The sequence below is a fragment of the Callorhinchus milii genome, unplaced genomic scaffold (assembly GCF_018977255.1).
Source record: "Callorhinchus milii isolate IMCB2004 unplaced genomic scaffold, IMCB_Cmil_1.0 Scaffold31, whole genome shotgun sequence".
Taxonomy (NCBI): domain Eukaryota; kingdom Metazoa; phylum Chordata; class Chondrichthyes; order Chimaeriformes; family Callorhinchidae; genus Callorhinchus; species Callorhinchus milii.
In genome coordinates this window covers 2,557,723-2,584,456 of record NW_024704772.1, presented here as the reverse complement: position 1 = coordinate 2,584,456, position 26,734 = coordinate 2,557,723, and the positions used below count along the sequence as shown (strand labels likewise).

The 26,734-nt window shown below is 49.0% G+C and overlaps 1 protein-coding gene across 1 annotated transcript; it reads right to left on the bottom strand.

Moving 5' to 3' along the window:
- Positions 1–1,745: 1,745 nt before the first annotated feature.
- LOC103189444 (protein phosphatase 1 regulatory subunit 12C) lies at positions 1,746–25,282 on the bottom strand. Its single transcript, XM_042344932.1, has 22 exons — positions 24,974–25,282; positions 21,779–21,909; positions 20,330–20,448; positions 19,861–20,020; positions 19,213–19,357; positions 18,589–18,663; positions 18,013–18,095; positions 15,211–15,380; positions 14,021–14,124; positions 12,286–12,468; positions 9,237–9,334; positions 8,706–8,831; positions 8,196–8,286; positions 7,299–7,457; positions 6,619–6,748; positions 6,167–6,294; positions 5,716–5,762; positions 5,015–5,147; positions 4,552–4,656; positions 3,959–4,009; positions 3,579–3,629; positions 1,746–3,078 (listed from the first exon to the last, which is right to left on the bottom strand). The coding sequence occupies exons 1-22, from the start codon at positions 25,280–25,282 to the stop codon at positions 2,992–2,994; spliced, it is 2,685 nt and encodes an 894-aa protein (XP_042200866.1). The 3' UTR covers positions 1,746–2,991.
- Between the last annotated feature and the right edge of the window lie 1,452 nt (positions 25,283–26,734).

Below are 26,734 nucleotides of genomic sequence, written 5' to 3'. Positions count from 1 at the left end.
TTTCAAGACCGTGCAGAATTGTGGCATATCCTTAAATTCCCTACGAATAGGCAAAGCTGGTTTCAATAATTTGGTCACTCAATCCACCACTGTTTGTGGGACACTTGCTGTGCCGCAACTGGCTGCCACTTCCACCACAAAATATACAGTCACTACACTTTATAGCATATCCTCCGAAGTGCTTTGATGTGTCTCAAACACGCGATGAGGCGCCGCATCAAACGCAAGGAATATTATTTATCATTTCTTTTGAAGTTACTGTGAAAAACTGGCTCTGAAGTCGAGCATTTTCTCCAATTACTCCCACGCTTCACGACAAGATGACCGTGCGAGGCGACCCCCCCCCCCCCCCCCCCCAGACCAGGGGGATTTCGAGTTAAGAGCCGCGTACTATGCAGTGCAGGGCTAGAAACGGTTAAGTTTAATGAACAGCCTTTAACGACACAACAGCTCTCTCTCTCTCTCCCGAGACGAGCTTCACCTCCAGAGCTGTCGGCAAATCCTTGTGCACACGGACTGAGGAAATTGTGACCCGAATCGCACAGTGTCATCTAGACCGAAGACTGGATGGTGACCATCCATCGCTGGTCGATTGAGGGGGTGGGGGGAGGTAGGGGGGATATAAAAATGATCTGCTTCACAGTACAAAATGTGCCATCGCGTGGGTGCAATACTCAGTAACTCGATTGGCTTTATATTCTTTAAGACGAGGCGGAGACAGAGAGCGAGAGAGAGAGAACACAAAAGGTGAAGGAAGGGTGGGCTTAGTGAGAAGCGATAATGAGGAGGTTATAATACAAGTGTTGCTGTCCCAATAACATTAAGGTACGATCATTGCTGTCCCATAGAGAGGAATGAACCTTGCTTAAAGTAAGCGAGTGCCGGACTTTCTCTGCTTCGTATCTGCGTTGAAGCAAGTGGGTTATTTACTGATCCGTCGCACGGTTTGCTGCTTACGACCTGACAAGAATTAAGAGAGGAATAATTTTTTTTTTTTTTTTTTTTGCTACTCAAACAGTTTTGTCTTTCTCCCTTAGGCAGAGCTGGTCGAAGAGTTTGGGTTAGTGTCCCATCGGTTACCGACAGCTACGGATCATAACTTTGTACAAAAGACATTTAACGGGCGGTGGGGGGGGGGGGGGGGAAACCGTAGGCAAGTTTCCTTACTCCACACATCCGCTCAACTAGCAATAAGTAGGAACCCGGTGGACAGTCGATTGGCGGATCGCTTTCCGGGGGTAATAATCCCTCCAAAAAGGATGATGATAATTTGATCACTGGAACCCCAACTGTGCTGCGGGAAACTGCTGTGCGCAATTGGCTACCGAGTTTCGCCCACAAAATACAGTCGATTCAGTTTACAGTAAATCCACTGTGAGAGCGTGACCGACTGAGCCAGGCTGACGTTCCAGAGAAGAACCGAGATGCTCATCGTTTTTAACCACAACCTGCAAACGAAAACTGCCCCAATCACATTACAGTCGTAATCACTGATGTCGCAACACAGCTCCGCAGGACAATTACACCCGGAACAGAATCTCCAACTAAACACAACAGAGGTCAGGTTTTCACCCGGTGCCCCACGTTCTCTAACTGAGTGACCGTGATAAAGGCGGCTTAATCAGCGCTATTTACTGTGCGCAATTGGCTGCCGTGTTTGGTCCACAAAATAAGACAGTCAATCCACTCGACCGTGTGTCTGTGAAGCGCTTTGAGACGTCTGGAAGACGCGATAAGGCGCTGTATCAAATGCAAGGATTATTATTATTTTATTATTACAAGGCAACGAGGGGCGTTTGCAGCTGAAAAGCAGCCTTCAGCCCACGCACAGCAGTTAAGATTACAATCTCTCAAACTCGCTCCCCAACAAATCGCTGGTATCTCCCCTCCCCTGAACCCCAGTGGATCCCATCCACCTCTACCTTTTGGGGAGAGGAGAGCCGTGAGGAAGGAAGCAAGAAACCGATCATTCAGACTGACAAAACAGTAACCAGATAGAGAAATGTGACAGTCACTAACACCGTATTTCCAAGGGGAAGCCCTCACTCTTGGAACAGCCAAGTGGATGCATTCAAACACAGGGATTAAGCTTGCCTCTCTCTCTCTCTCTCTCCCTTCAGTGGAGGCTGAAAAGATGTCCTACCGCACGCACATAGCCCTCGTTCCAATTGAACCGCGTACAGAACAGTCATCGATAACAACCACGGAATGCGTTTAACAGGATCCACATTCACTTCACACCTTAATACTGGACTGACATTCATTCCTGTGGAACCGTTCACAAGTTTTTTTTATATATATATATATACACACACACACACATACACACAAAACATTTTAAGGCACAATTCAGCACTTCGGATACTACTTAGGAATGGTTAAGAATAGGGAATGTGTCTTTTGCTGCTGTGAGCTTTTCTTTTTTTTAAAATATTAAATTAAATCAGTAAGGCTGTCATTATCTGAAATAATAATGACAAATATTGTGGCTTGCAGTCAGGAGAGGGGATGTATGCATAAGCCCCGATCTAAACTGACTGCCCAGTGCGCAGAGATTGAGAGGAACGAGTGGGTAAGGGGGCAGGGAGAGAAAGAGAGTGAGGGAGTGATTGGGGAAAAAGAGAGCAGGTTTAACATTTACAGTAAAAAATATACAGTTCTTAGGAGAGAACGTTGGTGCTGCTTTAGGTGGGAGTTGAGGGGGGTCAGAGTATATCACGAGGCTGACTGACAGTCACAGACACACACACACACCTGTCGGTAGGTAGATATGGCACTGCGGAGGAGTTGGCAAAGGCAACACTGAATCCCCCTCCTCCTCCCAACCGTTAACTGCGCTGCACCGGCTGCAGGAAAATACTTGGCAATCGAAAGAATCTCCCTTGAAACTCAGACCGCGAGGAGAGGGAGCGGAGCGTGTCAGTGGGGGGGTTTAATGCCACTCGCTTCGCTGGGCTGGGCAGGGCCGGGCTGCCCACTCAGACCTTCCCACTACTTGGAGAGTTTGCTGATAACTCGGATCAGGGCTGCATTCTCATCCTTCAGTCTCTGATTGTCCGCCTTCAGGTCCGTCAGCCCCTGTGGGAGCAGGATGACGAGAGGTGAGGTTTACCCCACGCTAGTTAGCAGCTCACAGCAAATCCCACTGTACTGATAAGACTGTAGCCGCCCCCTCCCCCCCAACACACACGCCCCCCCCCACACAATTCTGGAAACACATCGACCAGCCCAACGACAGCTTATCCTTGTACAGCGCCTCTCACAAAAAAAAATAATCACCGAGCACTGGTGGAAGCAAACGCAGCAGCTAATCCGATAGCATAGGAACAGGAGGAGGCCATTCAGCCCCTCGAGCCTGTTCGGCCATTCTACAAGATCATGGCTGATCTGTACCTCAACTCCAATTACCCCATACCCCTTGATACTCTGACCTAACGATAATGTGTGCACACCATCACGTTAACTATATTTCTTATAGAATGGCGGAACAGGCTCGAAGGGCTGAATGGCCTCCTTCTGTTCCTATTTCTACGATACGGGGAGTTTCAACACAAACCTTGATCTTATTCAGTGATTACCTTTAATTCTTCCTCCAGCTCAGTTGCTTTCCTCTCCAATGCTCTTCGCTCCTGATCACGAAAGACATCATTAATGATAATAATAATAATAACGCCTTATCACGTCGTTGAAACGTCCCAAAGCGCTTCGGACAGAAGGAGCTGCCACTGGTTGAATTGTGTGGCGTGTATGGATTAATAACAACTGCTTGTACTTTTACAGTGACCTTCACTTGGGGTAGCTTAACACAAACCAAACATCTCTCTCTCTCTCTGAGTTAGCCTCACGAGCCCATCTTCCTGGACAACACACACACCCACACACACGCACCTTACACCCTGGCTGGAAGGCAAACATCACCAGTTTTACCAGGAAAGTTCAAAGCAGGGACGGAACTTACAAATCTCTCCAAGTCCAACAGTGCTGGTCTGTCCGCCCGCCAATCTTGTCTCTGAAAGTAGACGCAGATTTAAGCCGCGGAACAGGAAAAGGAGAAAGCGGGAGCGAGCATAAAACGTATTTAGCAATATTAACAATAAATAATAATCCTTGCATTTGATACAGCACTTCATAGAACATACATATATCTTTATATATCTTTACATCTGATGTAATGATAATAATCTTTTCATTGGATACAGCGCCTTATCACATCGTTGAGACATCTCGAAGCGCTTCATGGAATTAATTGCAAAGTGAATTGACTGTATATTTTGCAGCGTCCCACAGACAGTCGTGGATTGAGTAACCAAATTATTATTCTTTTATTTATTTGAAGGGATTATTAACCTCCGGAAAGCGATCCCCCAAATGACTAACAACTGGGTCCTGCTAGGTAAACAGAGGCATCGTGCGTGGAGTAAGGAAACTTGCCTAAGGTTTCGCCCTGACTGGGAATCGAACCCAGGTCCTCTCGCTTGTGAGGCGAGTGCTCTAACCACTGAGCTACAGGTTTCTGAACAGTTCTTTCTACACGTGAAGCAGGTTCCTTACCTGCAGGACTCTCTCCAACTCAAGCTTGGTTTGCGTGAGGTATATCTGCGTCTCTTGTAGCTTGTCCTTCAGCCTCACGTTGTCCAGGAAGATGGACTCGTACATCTAGAGGGTAAATCAGAGAGAGGGAGATGTTTGGTGTGTGTGTGTGTGTGTGTGGTATAACACTGTAGGCAATGACTAGGCACAACAAATCCACATTTTCTGCAATAAATATAAAGCGCTCTGGTGCTAATATTTCATAAGTACTTTCGCAAGTTCACAGCCACCGAGTTCTGGAGAGGGTGAGATTGGACGCAACCCAAGATTTCAATGTCCTAACCACGACTACTCAGATTCTATCCAAGTCGCTCTCTTCCCCCCCACCCCCCACACACAGACACTTACCCACATACACGGCACACTGACATACACACGGGCGCGCGCACAAACACACACACTACAAACACGAAGAGATCCTTACCTTCCTGTAATCGTTATTGCCGCCCTGCATCTGCCCGAAAGCTGTGCCGAGTTGCCGCTCGGTGTGATAGGGGTACGTGCGGATTCTGTTTGGGACGCGATTGCTCATCTCATCACTGAGCCCCGGAGCAATCCTGCGGCGAGAGAAAGATAACAGGGGCAATAATAATAATAGTAATAATAATAATAGTCCATGCATTTGACTTAGCGCCTTATGTCTTCCAGACATCTCAAAGCGCTTCACTATGAAGTGAATTGACTGTAACATTTTGCGGGCGAAACGCAGCAGCCAATTGATATTGGAAGAGGCTGGGAGTTTGACATCTAAACAACAACAACAGGTGACATTTACACAGCGTCTTTCACGTCAGTAGCATGTCCCGAGGCACTGGATAGTCAGGGATTTGGACTCGAGCTGAAGGCTGGATCAGGAAGGGTGGAGAGGAGGAGAGTGGCTAAACGCGCAGTCGAACAGGAGGGTCTTCAGAGGTGCCTTAAAGGTGGTGAGGGAGCAAAGGGAAGGGACTGTGGGACGGAGTTCCAGTGGTGGGGGTAGAGAAGCCGAACGGCAGGGCGGGGGATATGGAGCAGGTCCAGTCTAATCTAGTTACAAACACACCAGGTCAGCCAATGAGGGTAGCAGGCACTCAAAAATTACATATAAATCACAGCCTTGATTACCGCATTAGAGTAATTGATTACCTGTGCATTGGAGCATCCACACTGTTCACCTGCTCTGTGCTTTCCTCCTGAAATGCAAACATTAATCAAGTAAATCCACATCCTCCTCCTCTCTGTCCTTTCTGCTCTCTCTTGAGATGAGCAAAAGGAACAGACTGCAAAATCGGGAGTTATCAGTTTAGACTGTACTGGGAATCGGTCTACGATGGGAGTCCAGAGTCTGCGTAGACTAGGATGCTGAATATGGCTGTAGGCATTGGCAGGAGGCAATTCATGCTACGCAGGAGACACAGGCAGTGAGACACACGTAGGCAAACACAGGTAGACACACACACTCGTATATAGGCACAGAGACACAGGCAGACAGACACGCGCACACAGCCAGACAGATACACACAGACGCAGGCAGACACGCACAGACAGACACACAGACGAGCACACACGGCCATGGCCTGGAAAGCAGGCCCCTCACCTCGGTGGAATTGGGAGCTCCTGTCCAGCGACGCTCCTTTCTGGCTTTCCGTCGATCCCGCACGGACAGACGGTTCTGATTTCGAGAGTCCGAGTCTCCTTCCCTGTTCCCCCCTTCGCTTTCTGCTTCTGGAGAAAAACGGTGGCAGCAACAGTTAACCACAGCTCGTGACTTGCCAAAAAGTGCTCTTCACGTTAAATCCTTTCGGTGGATTCTCCTTAAAATCTAATTTCTTAGAAAAAACATTTTGAGATATACTTCATGACAATATTGATCTGCTGTATCCCGGCCAATTCACCCCCCCATCCCACTCCGCCCCACCCCCCACCCGGCTAAATCCACACCAATGAGACGTTTCAAATGCTTGACAGTGGCAGAGTCTGACCCCGAGTCAGGGGGAGAGGGATGGGGGAGCAGAGGTGACCATAAACGTGACCGAAAAGGGTAATTACCTTTATCCAAGTGTAAGAGAGTAGAAAGTGATGGGACGGCCTGCCTGGTGTACGTGGGTGTACGGGGTTGGCTGGAATCAAATCCCTCTGAGCTGGAGAATCTCAGTCGGCTCCCGGCTTCCTGTAGAGGCTGGAGAGAGAGCACGCAGTTCTTACTTTCCAGTTTACCTCCTGGGTTGTGTTGGCTGGTCTGGTCTGGTCTGGACCACACACAACCCTCTTCACAACTTGTGGTGTCCAACGCAACACATCGAAAGCTTACAGCACAGGAGGCCATTCTACCCCTCACAGCTGCACAATTGATAATAATAATAATCCTCGCACTTAACACAGCGCCTTCTCACGTCTTCGAGATGCCTCGAAGCGCTTCACGGGATACACTGTAAAGTGAATTGACGCCATATTCTGTGGCGAAATCAGCAGCCAATCGCGTACAGCAGGGTCCCACAGACAGTTGTGGATTGAGTGATTACCACCACCGCAAAGCAATCCGCACAGTGGACTAACAACCGGATTCCTACTTACCGCTCGGTAAACAGAGGCGTGTGGGTGGAGTAAGGAAACTTGCCTACTCAGCCCGGCAGGGAATCGAACCCGGATCCTTTCGCTTGTGAGGCGAATACACTACAGGTCTCCACTTTCTACACCTCACGACCATATTGTTGCTTGTGCAGTCGTACCTTGCTATCCGTCACAAAGCTCCTCCATTTCTCACGCTCAGGCAAATCCCTTTTCTGTTCGGTCTCCTCCTCCCGCTTCTCCGGCTGCTCTGGAGTTTTCTTCTCGCCGGAAAGGCCCAGGGTCTTCTCTGCCTCCTTCAGGTCCGTGAGCGTTACACCCTGTAAACAGGAGCCAGCATTCAAAACAGTGTAGAATACAGGCCGTCACCAAGGCACGGACACAAACTGAGAACCTTTCAATTGCATTCCCCCGCCCCATCCTGAATGCAATCAGTCCTCACCAGTCCGCCTTTCTCTTACTGCGAGGTAAACAGAGGCGTGTGGAGTAGGGAAACTTGCCTAGAGGTTTCAATGGGATAAGGAGTCCCATTGGAATTCTCGGACATCAGTCGAGGAGGTTCCATCAGTCTTTATTAAACACTTACGAGCGACTGTAGTTTACACCCCAAAGTATCCAAGTCTCTACTCAAGACTAAAGTCAATGCCTTGATAAAAATCCTTGCATTTGACATAGCGCCTAATCACGTTGTTGAGACGTCTCAAAGTCCTGTATTTTGTGGGTGAAACACGGCAGCCAATTGCAGTTTCCTACAAATCGTTGTGGATTGAGTGACCAAGGTATGATTACCCCCGGAAAGCGATCACGCCAATCGACTAACAATTGCTTACTAATTGCTGGGTAAACAAATAAGGAAACTTGTCTAAGATTTGCGATCAGTACAAAGTACAGCACTTACACAGCATTTACCTGCCGTTGCATGTACAGACTGGCTGATAAGAATTGCACAATTATGTAGGCAAGTTCACACCCGTTTGCTCCTGTGGAATCACATGAGGTTCCCTTCCCCCCGGGAAGCTTTGCCCGAGCTGACACCAGTAAGTAACGGCGACACTGACCTGTGTGGATCGGCGGGACTGCCGTGCGTGTCGGGATCGGGCCTTCCTTTGGGATTCCGACTCCTCATCCCGCACTGGCGTGAGGTAGGACCTGCGGGCATCAAACCACAACAACAAGTTACATTTACACGGCGCCTTTCAAGTCGGGAGGCTGTCCCAAGGCGCTGGACAGTCAAGGATTTGGTCCTGAGCTGGGGGTTGGGATCGGAGGGGGGGGGTGTGGAGGGCAGAGAGAGTAGGGGGTGGAAGGGTGACCGAAGGCACGGTCGAAGAGGAGGGTCCGTTCAGCGAGTTTCTACAAGGGCAGAAAGGCCGAGAGAAATCCGTTGAGAATGGCTCAGTGAGTCAGCGAGTCCTGGCTATCGGGGGGAGAGAGGGTGCCTCAGATAATGACGTCCGGCCATTGAAACTCGATGGGGTGTTCTGAACCACCATCTTCCCTCTGGCCAGTCCTCAAGTCAAACAGCTTCACAAGTATTACAGAGAAGTATTCACTGTGGCCCATCCTACCTGCGTCGCTCTTTATTGTCTGTGGCACTTGGAACAGTGGAGGTACCGGTGACGGACGCCTGCCTTGTGATGGTCGAGTCCTTCGTTGTTGTTGCTTTGGGTTCTGTTCTCTGTTGGCGCAGAGAGCTTGGAACAGAGAAAAAGGATTTGCATTATTCATTATCGATCTTAAAAGCTGTGAGTCTGTAGCCTTGAGTCAAAGAGACTTTTTTTTTGGTCAGTCGGGTATCTGACACACACGGAAACTCGTCACCGTTGCTTAAGAGCCTCCAAACCAAGCTGAGAATTCCCCACATCCCACCCACACCTGGAAATCCCAGCGATAGATTGATGGAATGGAATGTGCTCTCTCTCTCTCCCTGGAGGGACGCCTCCTGCTTACCTAGAAAGTATTAGGCGCAGGTTGGCAAGAGCCAAGGCTTTTGGGCGGGGGGGGGGGGGGGGGGATGGGGAGGAATCCCAGAGTGTGTGTTTGGGGGTAATTACTGAAGTCTAACCAACTAACACTGTAATAGCTTGATAGTTACTCACCTCAGCTCATTCTCAGCTGTAGATTCCGGAGTGGGAAACATTCTCCTGGTGGGAGTCGGTAATACTCTGGCCAGTCGAGTCTCTCGCACCTCTTTATCCTGCAACAGGGGAATTCAGTGCAATGTCAACGTGGCGTTAATTTAGCACTGTCAGTAATAATAATAATAATTCTTGTATTTGATATAGTGCCATTTCGCCCACAAATATACAGTCAATTCACTTTACAGTCCACTCTGTAAAGCGCATTGAACGTCTGGAAGACGTGAAAAGCGTTATTTTAAATGCAAGGATTATTATTATCATCATCATGTCGTTGAGAAACCTCAAAGCACTTCACAGAATATACCTTACAGTGGAACGGCGGTGTATGTTTTGGGTGAAATGTGGCAGTCAATTGCTCACAGCCACGTCCCACAAACAGTCATGGGTTGAGTAACCACATCAATATTTTTTTTTTTTGGTTTTTGAAGGCATTATTACCCGTTGGAAAGCGATCCGCCAATCGACACACAACCAGGTTCCTACTTACCGCTGGGTAAACATAGGCGTGTGTGCGGAGTAAGGAAACTAGCCGAAGCTTCACCCTGTCTGGGAATCAAACCCCAGTCCTCTCGCTTGCGAGGCGAGCGCTCTAACCACTACGCTACAGGACACAGGCGCTCAATAGCACTCTCTCCTCAGGCTCAGATCATTGTAGGTTCACGGCCCCAGTTGAAGCTTGAGCTCACACTCAGACAACACTCCGGGAAAGCGCTGGTCAGGCACCGCATTGTCACAAGTGGTGTTTTTTTGGACCAGACATTAACCCAGGTTTCATCTGTTTATTCAGTTGGGCTCTAAATTACACCCGTTACACCACTAAAAAAAATAGAGAAAGGGGTTTCTTTTTGTGACCTGACAAAACGAGCCGCCGTGTTTGGCTGCAATAATAAATTCATTAAGTTCAAATCTTGTGATGCTCTGTGATAACCCTATGACAGAAGGCGCTGTATTAAAGTTCCTTTCTTCTCGTCCCCCTTCCCCCTGTGCTGCCACAAACAATACTCGTACTCGCAAATCAGTGAGAATCACCATCTTAGGACAACCTGAGCAGTAAGCTGCCTTGCCAACAGGCATCAACCATTTTAGCACTTTGTATTGAAATTATGCGTTAATCAATAAGCACTTCCTACTATGCTTTATGGTAGAAAAACTGCACAACACACACACACCCCTTTTTGGCACACACACACTTTTTTTGCTGCCACGCACACACACACACCTTTTTGGCCCTCACACACACCTTTTTTGGTCCACACACAAAACACACACATTCTTCGCAGAGACCCAAACACAGGCAAACTCCCGGCATGCAAATGCCAAACCCATTCAGCTTCTCTATTGGGATTACCCTTTCGCCCAGTTCACACCACCTCTTATCCCAGGCCCTCTCTGTCGTTTAGATAGTAACCTATAAAGATAAGCGGAGACTATATTGACTCAGCTATAAACTCCCAGCGTCAGCAATCACTTGACCTTCCCTCTCCTAATCTGAAATATCAACGAGAGGAGTTTAGCACTGCCCATTTATCCTCTCTATCCTGGGCTCACAGAATCAGAGCTTCATCTCAGGGGAATGAAACATCCCCAGTCATGTAGCTCAAGTGGTTAGAGCGCTCGCCTTGCAAGCGAGAGGACCTGGGTTCGATTCCCGGGCAGGGCGAAACCTTGGGCAAGTTCGCTTACTCCACACATCTGTTTACTCAGCAGTAAGTAGGAACCCGGTTATTAGTCGATCGGCGGATCGATTTTCTGGGGGTAACAATCCCTTCAAGTAAATAAATTATTTGGTCACTTCCATCCATGACCGTTTGTGGGGACGCTGCTGTGCGACTGTCTGCCGCATTTTGCCCACAAAATCAATTCACTTTGCAGTACGTTCTGTGAAGGGCTTTGAAACGTCTCAAAAGATGTTATGAGGCGCTGTATCAATGCAAGGATGATTATGACCACTGCCCATTCCCCACTGCCCTCCCAGTGGACGTCCTCCTGACGTGAAAGGCGCGATACAGGTGTAATTTGGTCGTTGCCCTCTTTATCCTGCGCTCACGGAATCAGAGCTTTGTCTCCAGTGAATGAAACGCAGCACCCGCCCAGCCACGTCCCGGACTGTGCTGGGAGTCAGCCGTACACGTTAAACTTTAGACCAGTTTCCGAAAGCTTCCGATGAACAAGAACAACATCGTCATGAATCATCACTTGGATGTTTGAGAGACGCTGACACAGTTTCACATAATAGGAAACTGCATCAGCCACTGCCCCCCCCCCCCCCCCCACCCCCGAGATTGATGGCAATCTATTAAAATAGATTAGTAAAGGACTTATTGGGAGAACCAGATGAGTAGCGGTGCCTGGGGAAGCATGAGGCAGTTATTAATGGGGCCATTAGTATTCATAACTTTGATAAACGATTTCATTTCCACACTGACACCACGTTCAGAGTGGCAGACTGCGAGAATCATAATAATAATAATCCTTATCACGTCTTCGAGACGTCTCAAAGGGCTTCGCAGAATAGACTGTAAAGTGTGGTGACTGTGTATTTTTGTGGGCGAAACGCGGCATCCAATTGCGCACAGCAGCGTCCCACAAACAGTCGTAAATTGAAGTGATCAACTTATTTTTTTTTGAAGGGATTATTACCCCTGAAAGAGCGATCGACTAACAGACGGGTTTCTACCGACCGCTGGGTAAACGGAGGCGGGCAGAGTAAAGAAACTTTCCTAAGGTTTCGCTCTGCCCGGGAATCGAACCCAGGTCCTCTCGCTTGTGGGGCGAGCGCTCCAACCACTGAGCTCCCAACAACAACAACAACATTAACAACAAATGACATTTGCATAGCACCTTTCACATTCACAGCAAAACAGCGGTTCCACAAAGCACAAGGCTCCCAATTCATCCACACACATCCTCGCACGGCCATCAACAACCTGCATAGAGACAGCGCCCTTTCACACGGGGCAGCGTCCCAGAGCGATGGAGCCCCTCAGCATTTTGAGCTAACACTTACCTTCTCTTCCAAGCGTAGGCGGGGAGAGGAAGCAGAGCGCTTGATGCTGCCCACTTTGCTCTTCTCCTCGGGACCCTGTGCATCTTGCAGCGTGCAGTAGCTGCCGGTTTTTCGAAGCCCAGAGGACCAGGTCAAAGGGGCCACCTCTTGTTTGGACGTTGGCTTTGGAGGCGAGCCGGTGACCTGCGCAGAAGACGAACGCAGCAGTTAGAACAGGAAGAAATGAACCTTTCTCCACGCCAGAGAAAGATAATAAGCGTTACGTTTGATATCGCGCAAACACGGTATTCTGTCCAGAAAACAAGCTCGATTTGGTCACTCAAACCACGACTGTTTGTGGGGACGCTGCTGTGCGCAACTGGCTGCCACGTTTGCCCACAAAATACGCAGTCACTCCACCTTACAGCGTATCCTGCGAAGCGCTTTGAGACGTCTCAATGACGTGATAAGGTGCTATACCAAATACTTCTTTGGAAGGATTCTTACCCTCGGGAAAGCGATCCGCCAATGGACTAACAAGTGGGCAACTTGCCAACTTAGTAAATATTGAGACGCAACATTGACCTGACGATGATTTCGATTTTTTTTATATTAAGGCATTTAATTTCCCTTAAACTCCGCCACCTGCTTATCACCAGCTATCAACTACACGCAGAAGCGACGGCGCTTTTGAGTTCCAAGCTTTTACTTTTGAGAGACCTGCACTACCTCAAACAGAACTCTGTTGCTTCCTGTGTTACTTCCTGCTCTATGCATCCGCCTTTTTTCAGTCCACTTTCCTGTGCGCGCACTGGAGTTTCATGCAGATTTCTATCTGGGTTTTGGCGGGTGTGCGCAAACTATTTAGCGAGACGGACTATTCTTCTGTTGGTACCCACACAAAAAGTCAAGCACAATTCAGGAAAGTACAGGGAGACCAAAAAGTCCTGATACCATTTCTATTAATAATAATTACTTTGTTCCTTCATCATTTCTTCCAGACTTATTAGACGCTGTGATGACAACACGATTTTTCAGTCACCCTGTAATGTCTCGGGATGGAATATATAGTTTGGGACACCTTTCAACCCCAAGGTGCTGGACAGTCAGGGATTTGGAGCTGGCGGAGGGATTGGGGAGGGAGGAGGGCAGGGAGGGTGACTGAAGGCACGGTCAAAGAGGAGGGCTTTGAGACGGGCCTCGAAGGAGGCAAGGGAGGAAGCGAGGCGGAGGGAATGTGGGATGGAGTTCCAAAGGTTGGGGGTGGAGAGGCTGTAGGCCTTTTGACTGATAGCCTATGAAGTGAGCTGCAACAGTGGAGGGCATGAATGGCGTCAGTGTGGGGGGAAGACACTAACTCTCACTGCTCACCGTGCGATTCTGTTATACTCTCCAGCAGGCGCGCACCACGACAGCCTCACATACATTCTTGTGTTCTTATCTTCATAAAGTTACTCAACCCCGAATAACAACAACAATAATCCTTGCATTGGATATAGGGTCTTATCGAGGTTATTGTTAAGTGCTTTGCGACGCCGCCCGGCATGGAGGGCACTATAGAAGTGCCAGTTATTGTCTTCGAGGCGTCTCAAAGCATTACAGAATATACAGTAAAGTGAACTGACTATATTTTGTGGGCGAAATGCGGCAGCTAATTAAGCCCAGCAGCGTCCCACAAACGTGGTGGATTGAGTTGACCGCATTATTATTATTATTTTTGAAGGGATTATTTGCTAACCTCGCCCAGCGACCTTACCTTCTGGCTGGAAGGAGCGAGTGTGACGGGAGGTGCTGAGGAAACCCCTTCGGTTCCATTTAGGTTCCTGGCGTCGTTGTTTTGAGCGGCTTTCTTTGCTTTCTCTGCTCGGATACAACGAAAGGAGGCCAATCACCAACAGAGCGAAAAAAACAGACCATTCGTCAAACCAACGCAAACTTTCTCCCCTCTCTGTGCTGGGCATGTACTGAAATGCATAGCGCAAAGCTCTCCGGGAGGTTACCCTGTGTGAAGGGTACTATGTATAAATGCAAGTTATTGCTGTTGAAATGAATCACGTGCGAGTTATTTGCAATCAGAGGTTCTTGTTCTTAGATGCAAACGAGATGGAGAAATAACACTATTTTTCACTCTCCTATTCCTACTCCCACCCTCCTGATCCCAACCTCTAGCTCGTGTCCAAATCGCCTAGGGGTGTCCTCCCGCAGTGAAAGGCGCTGTGTAAATGTCACTTGATGATCAGGAGGACGTCCCAAGACACTGAACGGCGCTAAGGTACATCGAGGCAGCAGAACAAGAAGCAAAGGCTCTGGGATGTGAAGGATAAGTTTGGGATCAAAACTAAGAAGTTATTTATTTGCACAGAGAGGAACGAATAGCTGGAACGCATTAAAAAGAAGCGCGGTTTTACTGGGAATAATTTAGCAAATAGCTTGCTGCCGTCCTGGGAAAGCAAGGGAGAATTTATGAGATATAAATAGCCAGCACCCGAACCTCTCGTGCTCTTTCCAGAAAGAGAGTGTGAAACATAACAGCGTAAGACAGTGGGTTAGGTAATCGGAGTTCCGATAGGATGTCTTTAACAACAACTTGCATTTACACAGCGCCCCCTTCACGCAAAGTAACGTCCCAGAGCGATCGACAGTGTCGGAGCACGAAGCCAAGCTGGGGAGGGAGGAGGGCGAGGTGACCGTAAGCACGGTCGCTCTTCAGGTGCGACCTGAAGATGGGGAAGTTGCGGGCAAGGCGTCACGGTAATTCATAAACAAATAAATAAATGAGCTTTTAATAGGTTCAATGCGAGGGTCACTGTACTGGGAGTTTGGAGGGTGTTGACGTGTTTTTCCTTTAATGGTGGATTTTTGGCATAAATGTGGCTCTCAGACAGAGAGGGTCAGGACAGGCTCTGATGTGGCCGCGAGACAGATGCAAAAAAGATGGGAACCTACCAGTTTCGCATTCGGAATCGGACTCAGACGGCTCCTCTGTCTCGGAGCTACAGCTGCTGGATTCCTCCTTCTTGCTTTCATCCAGAGACACGGACTCCAAGGTCTTGCGTTCCTTGGACAGATCCTGAACGGAAATCTTCTCCCTGCTGCTCATCCGACACACCGAGCTCCTGGAAAAGCAAACAACAGATTACATTTGTGTAGCGCCTTTCACATCAGGAGGAGGTCCCAAGGTGCTGGACAGTCAGGGTTCTGCAAGGCCTGAATAATAATAATAATCCTTGCATTTGATATAGACTGTAGAATAGACTGTATATTTGTGGGCGAAATGCGGTAGCCAATTGCGCACAGCAGCGTCCCCACAAACAGCCGTGGATTGAAGTGACCAATTTATTATTTTTTTCAGGGATTATTAATAGTCACCAAAGCGTTAGTGGGTTAGAGATTAAAACTCTTCACTCCATTACAACAACTTGTTTCTATCTCTCAATCTTCTCTTGTTATCAGTCAATTGGCAAATCGCTTTCTGGAGGTAATAATCCCTTCAACAAACAAATAACGTGGACACTTGATGCACGACTGTTTGTGGGACACTGCTGTGCGCAATTGGCTGACGCGTTTCGCCCACAAAATAGGCAGTCAGTCCACTTTGCATTGAATCCTGTGAAGCGCTTTGAGACGTCTCAACGACGTGATAATAACCCTTGCGTTTGATACAGCGCCTTATCGCATCTTCGACACGTCTCAAAGCGCTTCACAGGACACACTGCAAAACGAATTGACTGTATATTTAGAAGTAGAATTCGAGACGGGGCTCAAAAGACAGCAAGGGGCGAGGCAGAGTGGTGGTAGTGGGAGGATGTTCCGGAGGTTAGGGGCATAGGAATTGAAAGCTTGGCTATTAATAGGAGCGTAGAGAGGGCGGGGATGTGCTGCACACTCTAGAGTTAGCTGAGCGGAGAACTGAGGTAGGAGAGTAGGCTACACACTCAGTAGGGGAAAACCTACCACATGAAACCATTTACACAACATCCTCTGCTGCATGCAGTGAGCAACAACAATAATAATCCTTGCATTCGATATAGCGCCTTATCATGTCTCTAATTGCTTCAGAGAACATACTGCAAAGTGTAGTGACTGTGTCTAAGGTTTCGCCCTGCCCAGGAATCAATACCGGGTCTTTTGTTTTGCGAGGTGAGCGCTCTAACCGCTACGCCACAGGACTCCACAATATCATACAGCACAGGAAAATTGAACCGTGTTGAAAATTACTGAAGCACTGTTGCTTCCCCAGGGAAGGAAGTCGACCCTGATACAATCTTGTTGCCATGTTGAACAACATAAGCAAATAGGACTGGTCTATTAACAGAATATAATTCATTCTGATTTCTCCTAATAAGCCTATCCTCAAACACTGGCTTTCACCCACTTTCTGGCACCAGCTAATGTGCTTTGAATCCTTTGCTCGGCAGCATTGCTGAAGACTGACCGTGGTTCTGCTCTGCTGAACCATCCGAAGCCGGAATTTCTCATTGCAGCTCTGCGCCACTCACTGAAAGAATGTCGAGCGAGCCTGACTCAGTTTGGTAGCACTCTCGCCTCGGAGTCAGAATGATGTGGGTTTAAGCCCCCACGTCGGGACTTCAAAGCTCACAGTCTAGACGCCACTAGACTCCTGCAGTTTTGGGCGTGCTGCTTATTGAATGAGAAGTTAAACGGAGGCCTCATCTGCCTGTCCGGATGCACGTTAGAAGATAATAATAATAATAATCCCTGCATTCGACATGGCGCCTTCTTTGAAACGTCTCGAAGCGCTTCTCAGGATATACTGTAAAGTGAATTGACTGTACTTTGCGGGTGACACACGGCAGTCAATTTCGCACAGCAGCGTCCTACAAACAGTCGTGGATTGAGTGAACCAATTATTTATTTTGCAGGGATTATTACTCCCGGGAAAGCGATCCACCCATCGACTGAACCAAGTTCTTTCTTATTGCAAGGTAAACAGGTGTGGAATAAGGAAACTTGCCAAAGATTTCACCCTGACCTGCCCGGAAATTTAACCTCGCTTGCGAAGTGAGTGCTCTAACCGCTACGCTACAGGACTCCCAACAGTGCTTAAAGATCCTGTGGCACTACTTGAAAGAAATACGTTTCTTGCTGAGTCCTAGGCAGCAATCTGCCAGAGAAAATAGGTCATTGACTCACTTCATTGCTCTTAGTGGGAGGTTGCTATGGCTGCTGTAGTATCTCACAAAATAGATACCCACACCAACACTTCACAGTAAATTCTGTAACCTTTGAGACATCCTCCTGACATGAAAGGCGCTATGTCAAATATTATTATTACTCTTTCTCCCCAATTGAGTCTTCCTACACAACCTTCTGAGGAAATACATTCTACATTTTCAAAGCTGTCGGTGTAAAGAAATATTCTCTTATCTCAATTGCCACTAGTCTAGCCTTACGTTTAAGGCCTGTTCCCTAGTTTTGGCTTCCTTCTACCAGAGGGGAGAGTTTTATAAGCAACATAACGTTTACTGGTTATGGAAGGGAGAGCGGGTGGGCCAGATGAAATGGAGGGAGGTGGTGGGGTGGGGGGAGAGAGCGTCAGATGAAATCAACCCGCAGGCCACCATTTGGACCACCCTAATCCAATTTACCAAATCCCTCCCTTGCATAAAAGGCCTTGGTCAAACTGGTGAGAAAATAGCACAAGTAACTGGAGGCTTGAATAATTTGGCTTGTCCTAGACACCGGTTGAGCTGAGTTCATTACGTACGAGCAGGAGAGATTGCTTACTTCCTGGGTTTGGCTGGCTGCTGTTGCTGGATGGAGGTTTCGATGATGGCACGTTTCAACTTCTCTTCCTTCTCCGTCCTGAGCTGCATTAACAGAAGAACATAAAACAAGTGTAAACCTTTGTCCTATAGTCCGTTGTCCTGTACAGCGCTGGGCTGTGTCTGCCGCCTGACATTCTCTCAGCTTTATTCCAAAGCTATTGTTTATATATTTACACCGAGTTATTTTTGTAGGTAACAATCCCTTTAAAGAAATTAATAAAAAATAATAATTCAGTCACTCAATCCACCGCTGCTGTGTGCAATTGGCTGCCGCGATTTGCCCACAAATTCTGCAGTCAAGTCTCTTGACAGTGTATAGTGTGTGTGAAGCGCTTTGAGATGTCTCAATGACTTGATAATGCCTGCGTGCGTGGGGAGGGGGAGGCTGTGTAAATGTAAGTTGTTGTTGTTGTTGGCCTACAAGCTTTTCCTTGAAATTTTAGGGGCTGCATGGAACTCTGGAACACTCTTAAACTCAGGCTGGACACAAAAGTGGTTCTGATTGACAATCTTGTGCAAATAAAAGATGACTCACGTCGTCCTGTTTTTTCTGAAGATCCTCCAGCAGTCCCAGAATGTCCTCATCCGCAACATCAAACGGCGTCTGACCCTTTGAGCAGAAACACAAATCCCTCAGCCAACAGTAATACTAATAATAATAATGTAATTATGCGAAGTGAATTGACTGTGGATGTTGTGGGCCAAACACGGCAGCCAATTGCTCATAGCGGTGTCCCACAAACAGCTTTGGAGCGAGTAACCCAATTTTATCTGATGGCCAGGACACCCTCCCTTCTCTCTTCTAACGCCGCAGGACATTTAACATGAACAGGCGGCGGGACCTCGGTTTAACGTCTCACGCGAAGTAATATGCTGGGCTCAGCCTCTGAGAACGCACTCACACACACACTCAAACACACACACAAGGTTGTTCGACACAATACCCGAGCGTTCTCTCATAAATCTATAGGCCAAGGCATTGAGACTTGCAGTAAACCCACACAGCTCACAAGGGCAACACATGGCTAAACGGCAATCTAAACAGCCCCGTATCTCACCCGAGCTCCTCTTTGTTTACTGGAGCTCATTTGGGAGGGACTTTTCTTTTGGCTTCAATAAGTAGTAATAATAATAAAGTGGCTGAAGATGGAAACCTCACCACGTTATTCAGTGCGTCCATGTCGCAGAAGTGCTCAACAAGCAGCCTGCAGGAGTCCTCCATACCCCAGTGAGCGGCAGCGTGTAGGGGAGTCCAGCCATCTTTGTCCTGGACGTTTACGTTGAACCCAGTCTGCAGCAGCAGCCTGAAACCACATGAGCTGGTCAGCAGAGGGGAAGCAACTCCGCAGTCAGAGAGAATAATAATAATTCTTGCATTCGATACCGCGCCTTATCTCGTTGTTGAGGCGTCTCAAAGGGCTTCACAGAATATACTATTAAGTGAAGTGACTGTGTATTTTGTGGGCCAAACGCAGCAGCCAATTGTGCACAGCGGCGTCCCAAAAACGGTCGTGAATTGCGTGACCGAATCTTTTGGTGGAGGGGGGAATTATTACCTCTGGAAAGCGATCTGCCAATTGACTAACAACTGGGTTCCTACTTACTGCGAGGTAAACAGAGGCGTGCACATGGAGTGAGGAAACTTGCCTAAAGGGTCCTGTGGCTTGTTGGGACTGGACATTATTGCGAAGTGTAGTGACTGTCTTTGTGGGTGAACAACATTGCAAACCAGAGCGGACCCCACCTCCAAATACACCAGTTGATGGGCACCTCATTGAACGGCCACCGACACAAAGCCAGTACTTGCCTTATGACCTCAGTGTACCCTTTGGCTGCGGCCACATGAAGAGCATTGGCCCCAGACTTCGGGTGCTGTGTCTCGTCAATCTTCCCGCTGTTCAGCCACTGCCTGGCGTGCTGAAGCATCAAATCCTCTTCCTCCCTCTTGGTTGCCTCCACATCGATCCCTGCAAGCACGGGCGGGAGCAAGAGTTCACCAATACCGCAGCCCACACAAATAACACATCCGAGCAATCCAACTCCTCCCCCCACCCACCCCTCACCCCCCACTCCTCCACACGCACTACACTACACAACAGGACTCAATCTATGAAACCTGCTCCCGTTTTTAGTCAGCGATATCCACAAATAAATTATTTGGAACCCTAGAAAGCGGCCAAGAATAATAACAATAATAACCCGCCGCTGCCCCACGTGAAGAGGGCTATATACACGCAAGTTGCTGTTGTTGTCCTCGCTGCTGACCTGGCACCTACCTCTCTTGGTGATCTCAGCCTGTAGCATCGCCTCCACATGATCCTCCTCCGCCAGATCGATGGGGAGTTGGCCGTCACTGTTCACAGCGGCGATGTTGGCACCGTGATTGATCAAACACCTGAAACAGGTTAAGGCAAAGTCTTTAGAGTGAAACATGCGAATAGCATGCAACATACAGATCAAATCCCAAGCTAAGCAATGTTATCCACACGATGAGAAGAGCGGAGCGCTCTAGAGCAGTGGATCGAGCGCTCGCCTTGCCAGCGAGAGGACCCGGGTTCGATTCCCAGGCCAGGGAGAAACCTTAGGCAAGTTTTCTTACTCTACACTCCTCGGTTTACCCAACATTAAGTAGGAACCCTGTTGTTAGTTGATTAGCGGATCGCTTTCTGGGGGTATTAACCCCATCTAAAAATATATAAATAATAATAATAATGTGGTCACTCAATCCACGACTGTCTGTGGGACACTGCTGTGCGCAATTAGCTGCCGCGTTTCGCCCACAAAATATAGTCAGTTCACTTTACAGTATATTTGGTGAAGTGTTTTGAGACGTCTCGAAGATGTGATAAGGTACTACATCAATTGCAAGGAAATTGTTATTAGAATTGGTAGCAATTTTGCGCATCTCCGAATATATGCCGTGTATCCCGGCCCCCAGATCTTCTCGCTTGTGAGGCGAGTGCTCTAACCACTACACTACAGGACTCCACTACAGACAGACAGACACTGACAACAGTTCTATCAACATGATGAGATCACTCGTGGGAGTCAAATGCTAAGCCTTACCGGAACGAATAGCTGACTCAATGTTACAGTTCAATTGAAATCTTTACACAACACAGCTGGTCAGGGGATGAGGCACATTGCTCTGACCGGCATGTTTTAATTTCTGGAGTTGACCGAGGGTCATTTCAGCACCCCACCCCCACCACCCCAATTGTAAACCCCCATTCTCTTTTTGCCCCCATGTACCACAGGTTTCTCCATCTTTTACGCTCACTACTTCTTTGACTGCACAATGGTTTTTATGCGTATTCAGCCACTACGCCCCAAAACTCTGGAACTCTCTCCCTCCGCCGTTCCCCGTCTTTCGGTAGCGCCTGAAGACCTTCCTCTTCGACCTGCGGTCACCATCTCCCTGGCTTGGCGCCGTGTTCCGCCACTGGCAAGTGCTCTGGGACGCTACCCTGCATGAGGGGCGCTACATAAATGCAAGTTGTTGTCATTCCCTGCACTCCAAGACCACTGACTCCCTCATTCATTCCACTGGGGTGCAGAATGAAGGACGTAGAAAAGTTTTTCACTGGGGAAAGAGGGAGCTCTCTGCGAGGAAACTGTACGGGCACGTAGGTTTTCTCAAGCAAACACCAGTCCCTCTCACCACTCTTTAACGACAGGCTCTTCTTCCCCAGGTCACCCTCCCAAAGTGTGAAGCTTGTACTCACTCCACTATTTCAGAATAGCCGCAGGAAGCAGCAACATGTAGTGATGTCCATCCCTCATTGTCTGCTTGATTGATGTCAGCGTTGTGTGCCAAGAGGAATTCCACCACCTCCAGGTTCTCATCAATACATGCCTGCAACACAGAACCATCCTCGCATTGGTTGCAGGGCCGAGAACATCGACAAGTCTCAAAGGTTTCACAGGCAACTCACCAACGCCCCCACAAAATGCACTTACGATAACGCCTTTCGCAAGGGGTAGGACCAGAGACATTTAGTCCTGTACAGGAGTTCTGTAGCTTAGTGATTAGAGAGAGCACTTGCCTCGCAAACGAGAGGATCCGAGTTCGATTCCCGGCAAGGAGAAATGTTGGGAAATTTCCCTACTCCACATACACGCCTCTGTATACCGAGCAGTAAGTTACCTGGTTGTGAGTCAATTGGTGGAATGCTTTTCCAGGGGTAATAATTTCTCCAAAATAAATAAAGATAGTTTGGTCAGTCAATCCACAACTGTTTGTGGGTCGCGATTGTGCACAATTGGCTGCCGAGTTTCGCCCACAAAACATGCAGTCAATTTACTTCACGGTATATTCTGTGAAGGGCTTTGGGAAGTGATAAGGCTCTATTAACAAATGCCAGGGTTATTGTTATCATCGTCAAGTCTGCGTCAGCTCTTTTCAAAAGTAATCCTTTCAAGAGAAAGATCATTTCTCTTTGCAGAGAGAGGGATAAACAGATCAAGATGAGAGATAGGAGAGACGCGACCAAAGGCATGGCTGAAGCGTATATTCTAAGAAATGGGTCTGGAAGCAGGTCAAGCACATGCAAGTCAAAGGGGAAGAGTTCCAGACACCAGGGCCTGCGGCTGCTCATGGTGGTGGTCTGAATGTGCAGAACCAAGGAAGTGGACGGGAAGTGGGACAGGAAGAGATTGCAGAGGTAGTGTGGGGCAAAACTTTTAAGGGGATTTGACAACCAGAACGAGAATCGTGGTATCAACTCGCTGGGTAATAGAGAGCCAGTGAAACATGGGGTGAAGGGGGAGGGAGGGGCTGGGCTGCATTGGGGTGCAAGTACAACAACAACTTGCATTTATACTTGCCACAAAGCCCTCGCGCAGGGTAGCGACCCAACGAAGCGCGTTAAGTAGAGATAGAAGTGAGCAATATCTGGGAGATGAAATTTTTTTGTTAAAGGAATTGAAGCACAACAAAGGGTCAATCACAATGCCAAGATTGCACACTGGTGCTGCGAGTTGGGAGTAAAATAGCAACTGGATTTGACGGCAAACGTGGGAACAGTATGCATATAAGGTCCCACGGACACCATTATTATGCTTACTCCCCAACCCGCTACCTGCTGCCTCCACTCGACAGCCAATTCCGCACAGCTGTGTCCCCCACAAACAATCGTGGATTGAGTGACGGAATTATTTATTTAATGGTTTGTTTTTTGAAGGAATTATTACGCCCAGAAGACAATCTGCCAATTGACTTAACAAGGTAAACAAATGGATAGACGGAGGGAGAGATGAATAAACACGGCTCTTTTGAGATCACAATGCTGTTCATAATCCTTTTAATCCAATTCCACTCCTGGCACCTTTTTTTTTAAGAATATTTCTATAATAATAATCCTTGCATTTGATATGGCGCCTTATCACGTCTTTTATTAATAACAATTAAAAATAATCCACCAAAGAAGATGACAAAAAAAACCTAAAAAACTTTTGTCATCTGCCCCGGACAGTGTATCCTGTGAAGGGCTTTGAGAAGTCCGAAAGACATGAAGATTGCTATATCAAATGCCAAATATTATTGTAAACTTCAGGATCTGTCTGTCTCTGAGTGTGTGTCTGTCTCTGTGTGTGTGTCTGTCTCTGAGTGTGTGTCTGTCTCTGAGTGTGTGTCTGTCTCTGAGTGTGTGTCTGTCTCTGAGTGTGTGTCTGTCTCTGAGTGTGTGTCTGTCTCTGTGTGTGTGTCTGTCTCTGTGTGTCTGTCTCTGTGTGTCTGTCTGTGTGTGTCTGTCTGTGTGTGTCTGTCTGTGTGTGTCTGTCTGTGTGTGTCTGTCTGTGTGTGTCTGTCTGTGTGTGTCTGTCTGTGTGTGTCTGTCTGTGTGTGCCTGTCTGTGTGTGCCTGTCTGTATGTGTGTCTGTATGTGTGTCTGTATGTGTGTCTGTCTGTGTGTCTGTCTGTGTGTCTGTCTGTGTGTCTGTCTGTCTCTGGGTGTGTCTCTGTGTGTGTGTGTGTGTCTGTCTGTGTGTGTATGTGTGTGTGTCTGTCTCTGGGTGTCTGTCTGTCTGTGGGTGTGTGTCTCTCTGTGCGTGTCTCTGTCTCTGGGTGTATCTCTCTGTCTGTCTGTGTGTCTGTCTGTCTCTGGGTGTGTGTCTGTCTCTGTGTGTATCTCTCTGTCTGTCTGTGTGTGTGTGTGTCTGTCTCTGGGTGTGTGTCTCTCTGGGTGTGTGTCTGTCTCTGTGTGTGTCTCTCTGTCTGTCTGTGTGTGTGTGTGTCTGTCTCTGGGTGTGTGTCTCTCTGGGTGTGTGTCTGTCTCTGTGTGTATCTCTCTGTCTGTCTGTGTGTGTGTGTGTCTGTCTCTGGGTGTGTGTCTCTCTGGGTGTGTGTCTCTCTGTGTGTATCTCTCTGTCTGTCTGTGTGTCTGTCTGTCTCTGGGTGTGTGTCTCTCTGGGTGTGTGTCTGTCTCTGTGTGTATCTCTCTGTCTGTCTGTGTGTGTGTCTGTCTGTCTCTGGGTGTGTGTCTCTCTGGGTGTGTGTCTCTCTGGGTGTGTGTCTCTCTGGGTGTGTGTCTGTCTCTGTGTGTGTCTCTCTGTCTGTCTGTGTGTGTCTGTCTGTCTCTGGGTGTGTGTCTCTGTGTGTGTGTGTCTGTCTCTGGGTGTGTCTCTCTGTCTGTCTGTCTGTGTGTGTGTGTGTGTGTCCGCACCCAATGCGGAAGCTGTGACGTACCGGGTCTGCAGTCGGCTCAGCCAATCGCGGGCGGGCGAGCGGTGGGGGCGAACTCCAACTCCCGGCGTGCTCCGCGACGGCGCGCGCCTGCGCAGTGCGGCCGGGGCGGCGGCGACGGCGGGGGGGGCCCCGAGACCTGCGCGTGCGCGCGCGGTGTGTGGGGGGGGGGACCACCGGGGACGGGGAAGGGGGGGGGGAGAGACGGGACGCGCGCGGGCGGGTGGGCGGCGGGTACCTGGTGCAGGGCGCTGATGCCGTCCGTGTTGGCGCAGTTGACGTCGGCGCCGCCCCCCTCCCGCAGCATCTCCTCGGCCTCCTGCGCATCGCCGCTCGCGCAAGCCGCCAGGAACTCGGCCGCCGCCTCGAACCGCACCCGCCGCCTCGGGCCCTCCCCGCCGCCCGGCCGCGTCAGCCAGCGGGGCTCGGGGGGCTCCAGGTCCGTGCAGGAGCCCGTCCAGCGCCTCAGCTGCTCCCGGCGCTTCTCTTTGCCGGCCACCGCGGCGGCGACGGCGGCAGCGGCTCCGTTCCCCGCGCGCTCCGACATCTTCAGCTCTCGGGGGAGGGTGGAGGGAGGGGGGGGTTGCGGGGGGTGGGGGGAGAGAAAGGGGTTCCCGCCCGCTCGCTTCCGCTGGCCACGTAACCGTGCGCCGTGACGCACGTCCGGTGCGCGGCCGGTGACGTCGTCCTGGGCGCGGCATCACGGGAGTTGTAGTTCGGAGTTGTAGTTCCCCCCACACACACACACACACACACCCCACTCATGTGTAACTAATGCAGAATAATATATGACAGTCGTATTTATTTATTGTTATTTATTGTTGTAATGTTTCTTACAGTGATAAATTAAATCGTCATCATAATCCTCTTATTTCCTTGCGTTTAACACAGCGCCTCATCACGTGGGATCTCAAAGGGATTCGCGGGTTATACTGTCGACGACGACGACGACGACAACAACAACAACAACAACAAGAACTTGTGTGCAGTGACTTGTGGTTTGTGGGCGAAACGCGACAGCCAGTTGTGCGAGAGCAGCGTCCGGCCAACAGCCGCGGGTTGAGGGATCACGTTTTATCTCGGGGGATCGTTTTGGCCAGGACGCCGTGAGAGAGAAACTGCCTTTTCTCTTCGAACAGCGTCGTGGGATGTTTTAACGTCCGTCGAAACGGGATGATGAGGCTTCAGTTTAAACGTCTCATCCTAGGGACAGATGTCCCCATTTCCCCCCCACCCCTCCCCCCCCCAATCACGTCACTGCGATCAAGAGTTGGCCATTGACCTCGTTTATCGGATCACAATTCTCCACCTTTTCTCCCACGTACTTTAAATAAAAGTTGCAGTTGCCATTGAAATCATTCTGATCCTCATCCTGACCATCGAATCTCTTAACACCCTTTTCCCAACCTCCCTTTCTCCATTCTTCTGCCATTATCCACGCGTTAAAAGTGAGGCTTGCTGAATTTCCTTTGCTCGCTTGCTTCATCACTAGAGCTGAGCTTTCAAACACAAGTATGGAACTTCAGGAGAAGCCCTGACTGTAAAGTGCTACATCAACAAATTAGGAGGACATCCCAAGGTGCTGGACAGTCAGGGATCCACCCCCGAGCTGGTCGTTGGAATCAGGAGGGGTGGAGGGTGCGAATGGAAGTGGTAGGAGGGTGACCGAAGGCATGGTTGAAGTCTCCGACCTACTATCCCCCTACCTACCTGCCCGTACCCTCCGTTCCTCTGGCTCCGGTCTCCTCCACATCCCCCGCCCCAACCGCCCTACCATCGGTGGCCTCACCATTTCCCCCTTGCTTGGGTCCTGACCCAACTGTACAGCGCCTTGGTACGTCCTCCCGACGTGAAAGACGCTCTATAAATGGAATCTTGTTGTTGTTGTTGTTGAAGGAGGCCAGTAAGAGGGACCGTGGGATGGAGTTCCAGAGAGCGGGTGCAGAGAAGCTGAAGGCCTGCCCGCTAATGGTGGGGTGGGCAAGGCAGGGGAACATGA

Excerpts from the sequence above, each read along its gene's own strand:
- LOC103189444 (XM_042344932.1), bottom strand. The coding sequence starts at position 25,282 with ATGTCGGAGCGCGCGGGGAACGGAGCCGCTGCCGCCGTCGCCGCCGCG. Across the intron at positions 15,381-18,012 it reads CAGCCAGCCAAACCCAGGAA|GAGCTCGGTGTGTCGGATGA; the intron begins GTAAGCAATCTC and ends TTGCTTTTCCAG. Across the intron at positions 3,630-3,958 it reads TGTTGGACTTGGAGAGATTT|GAGCGAAGAGCATTGGAGAG; the intron begins GTAAGTTCCGTC and ends TTTCGTGATCAG.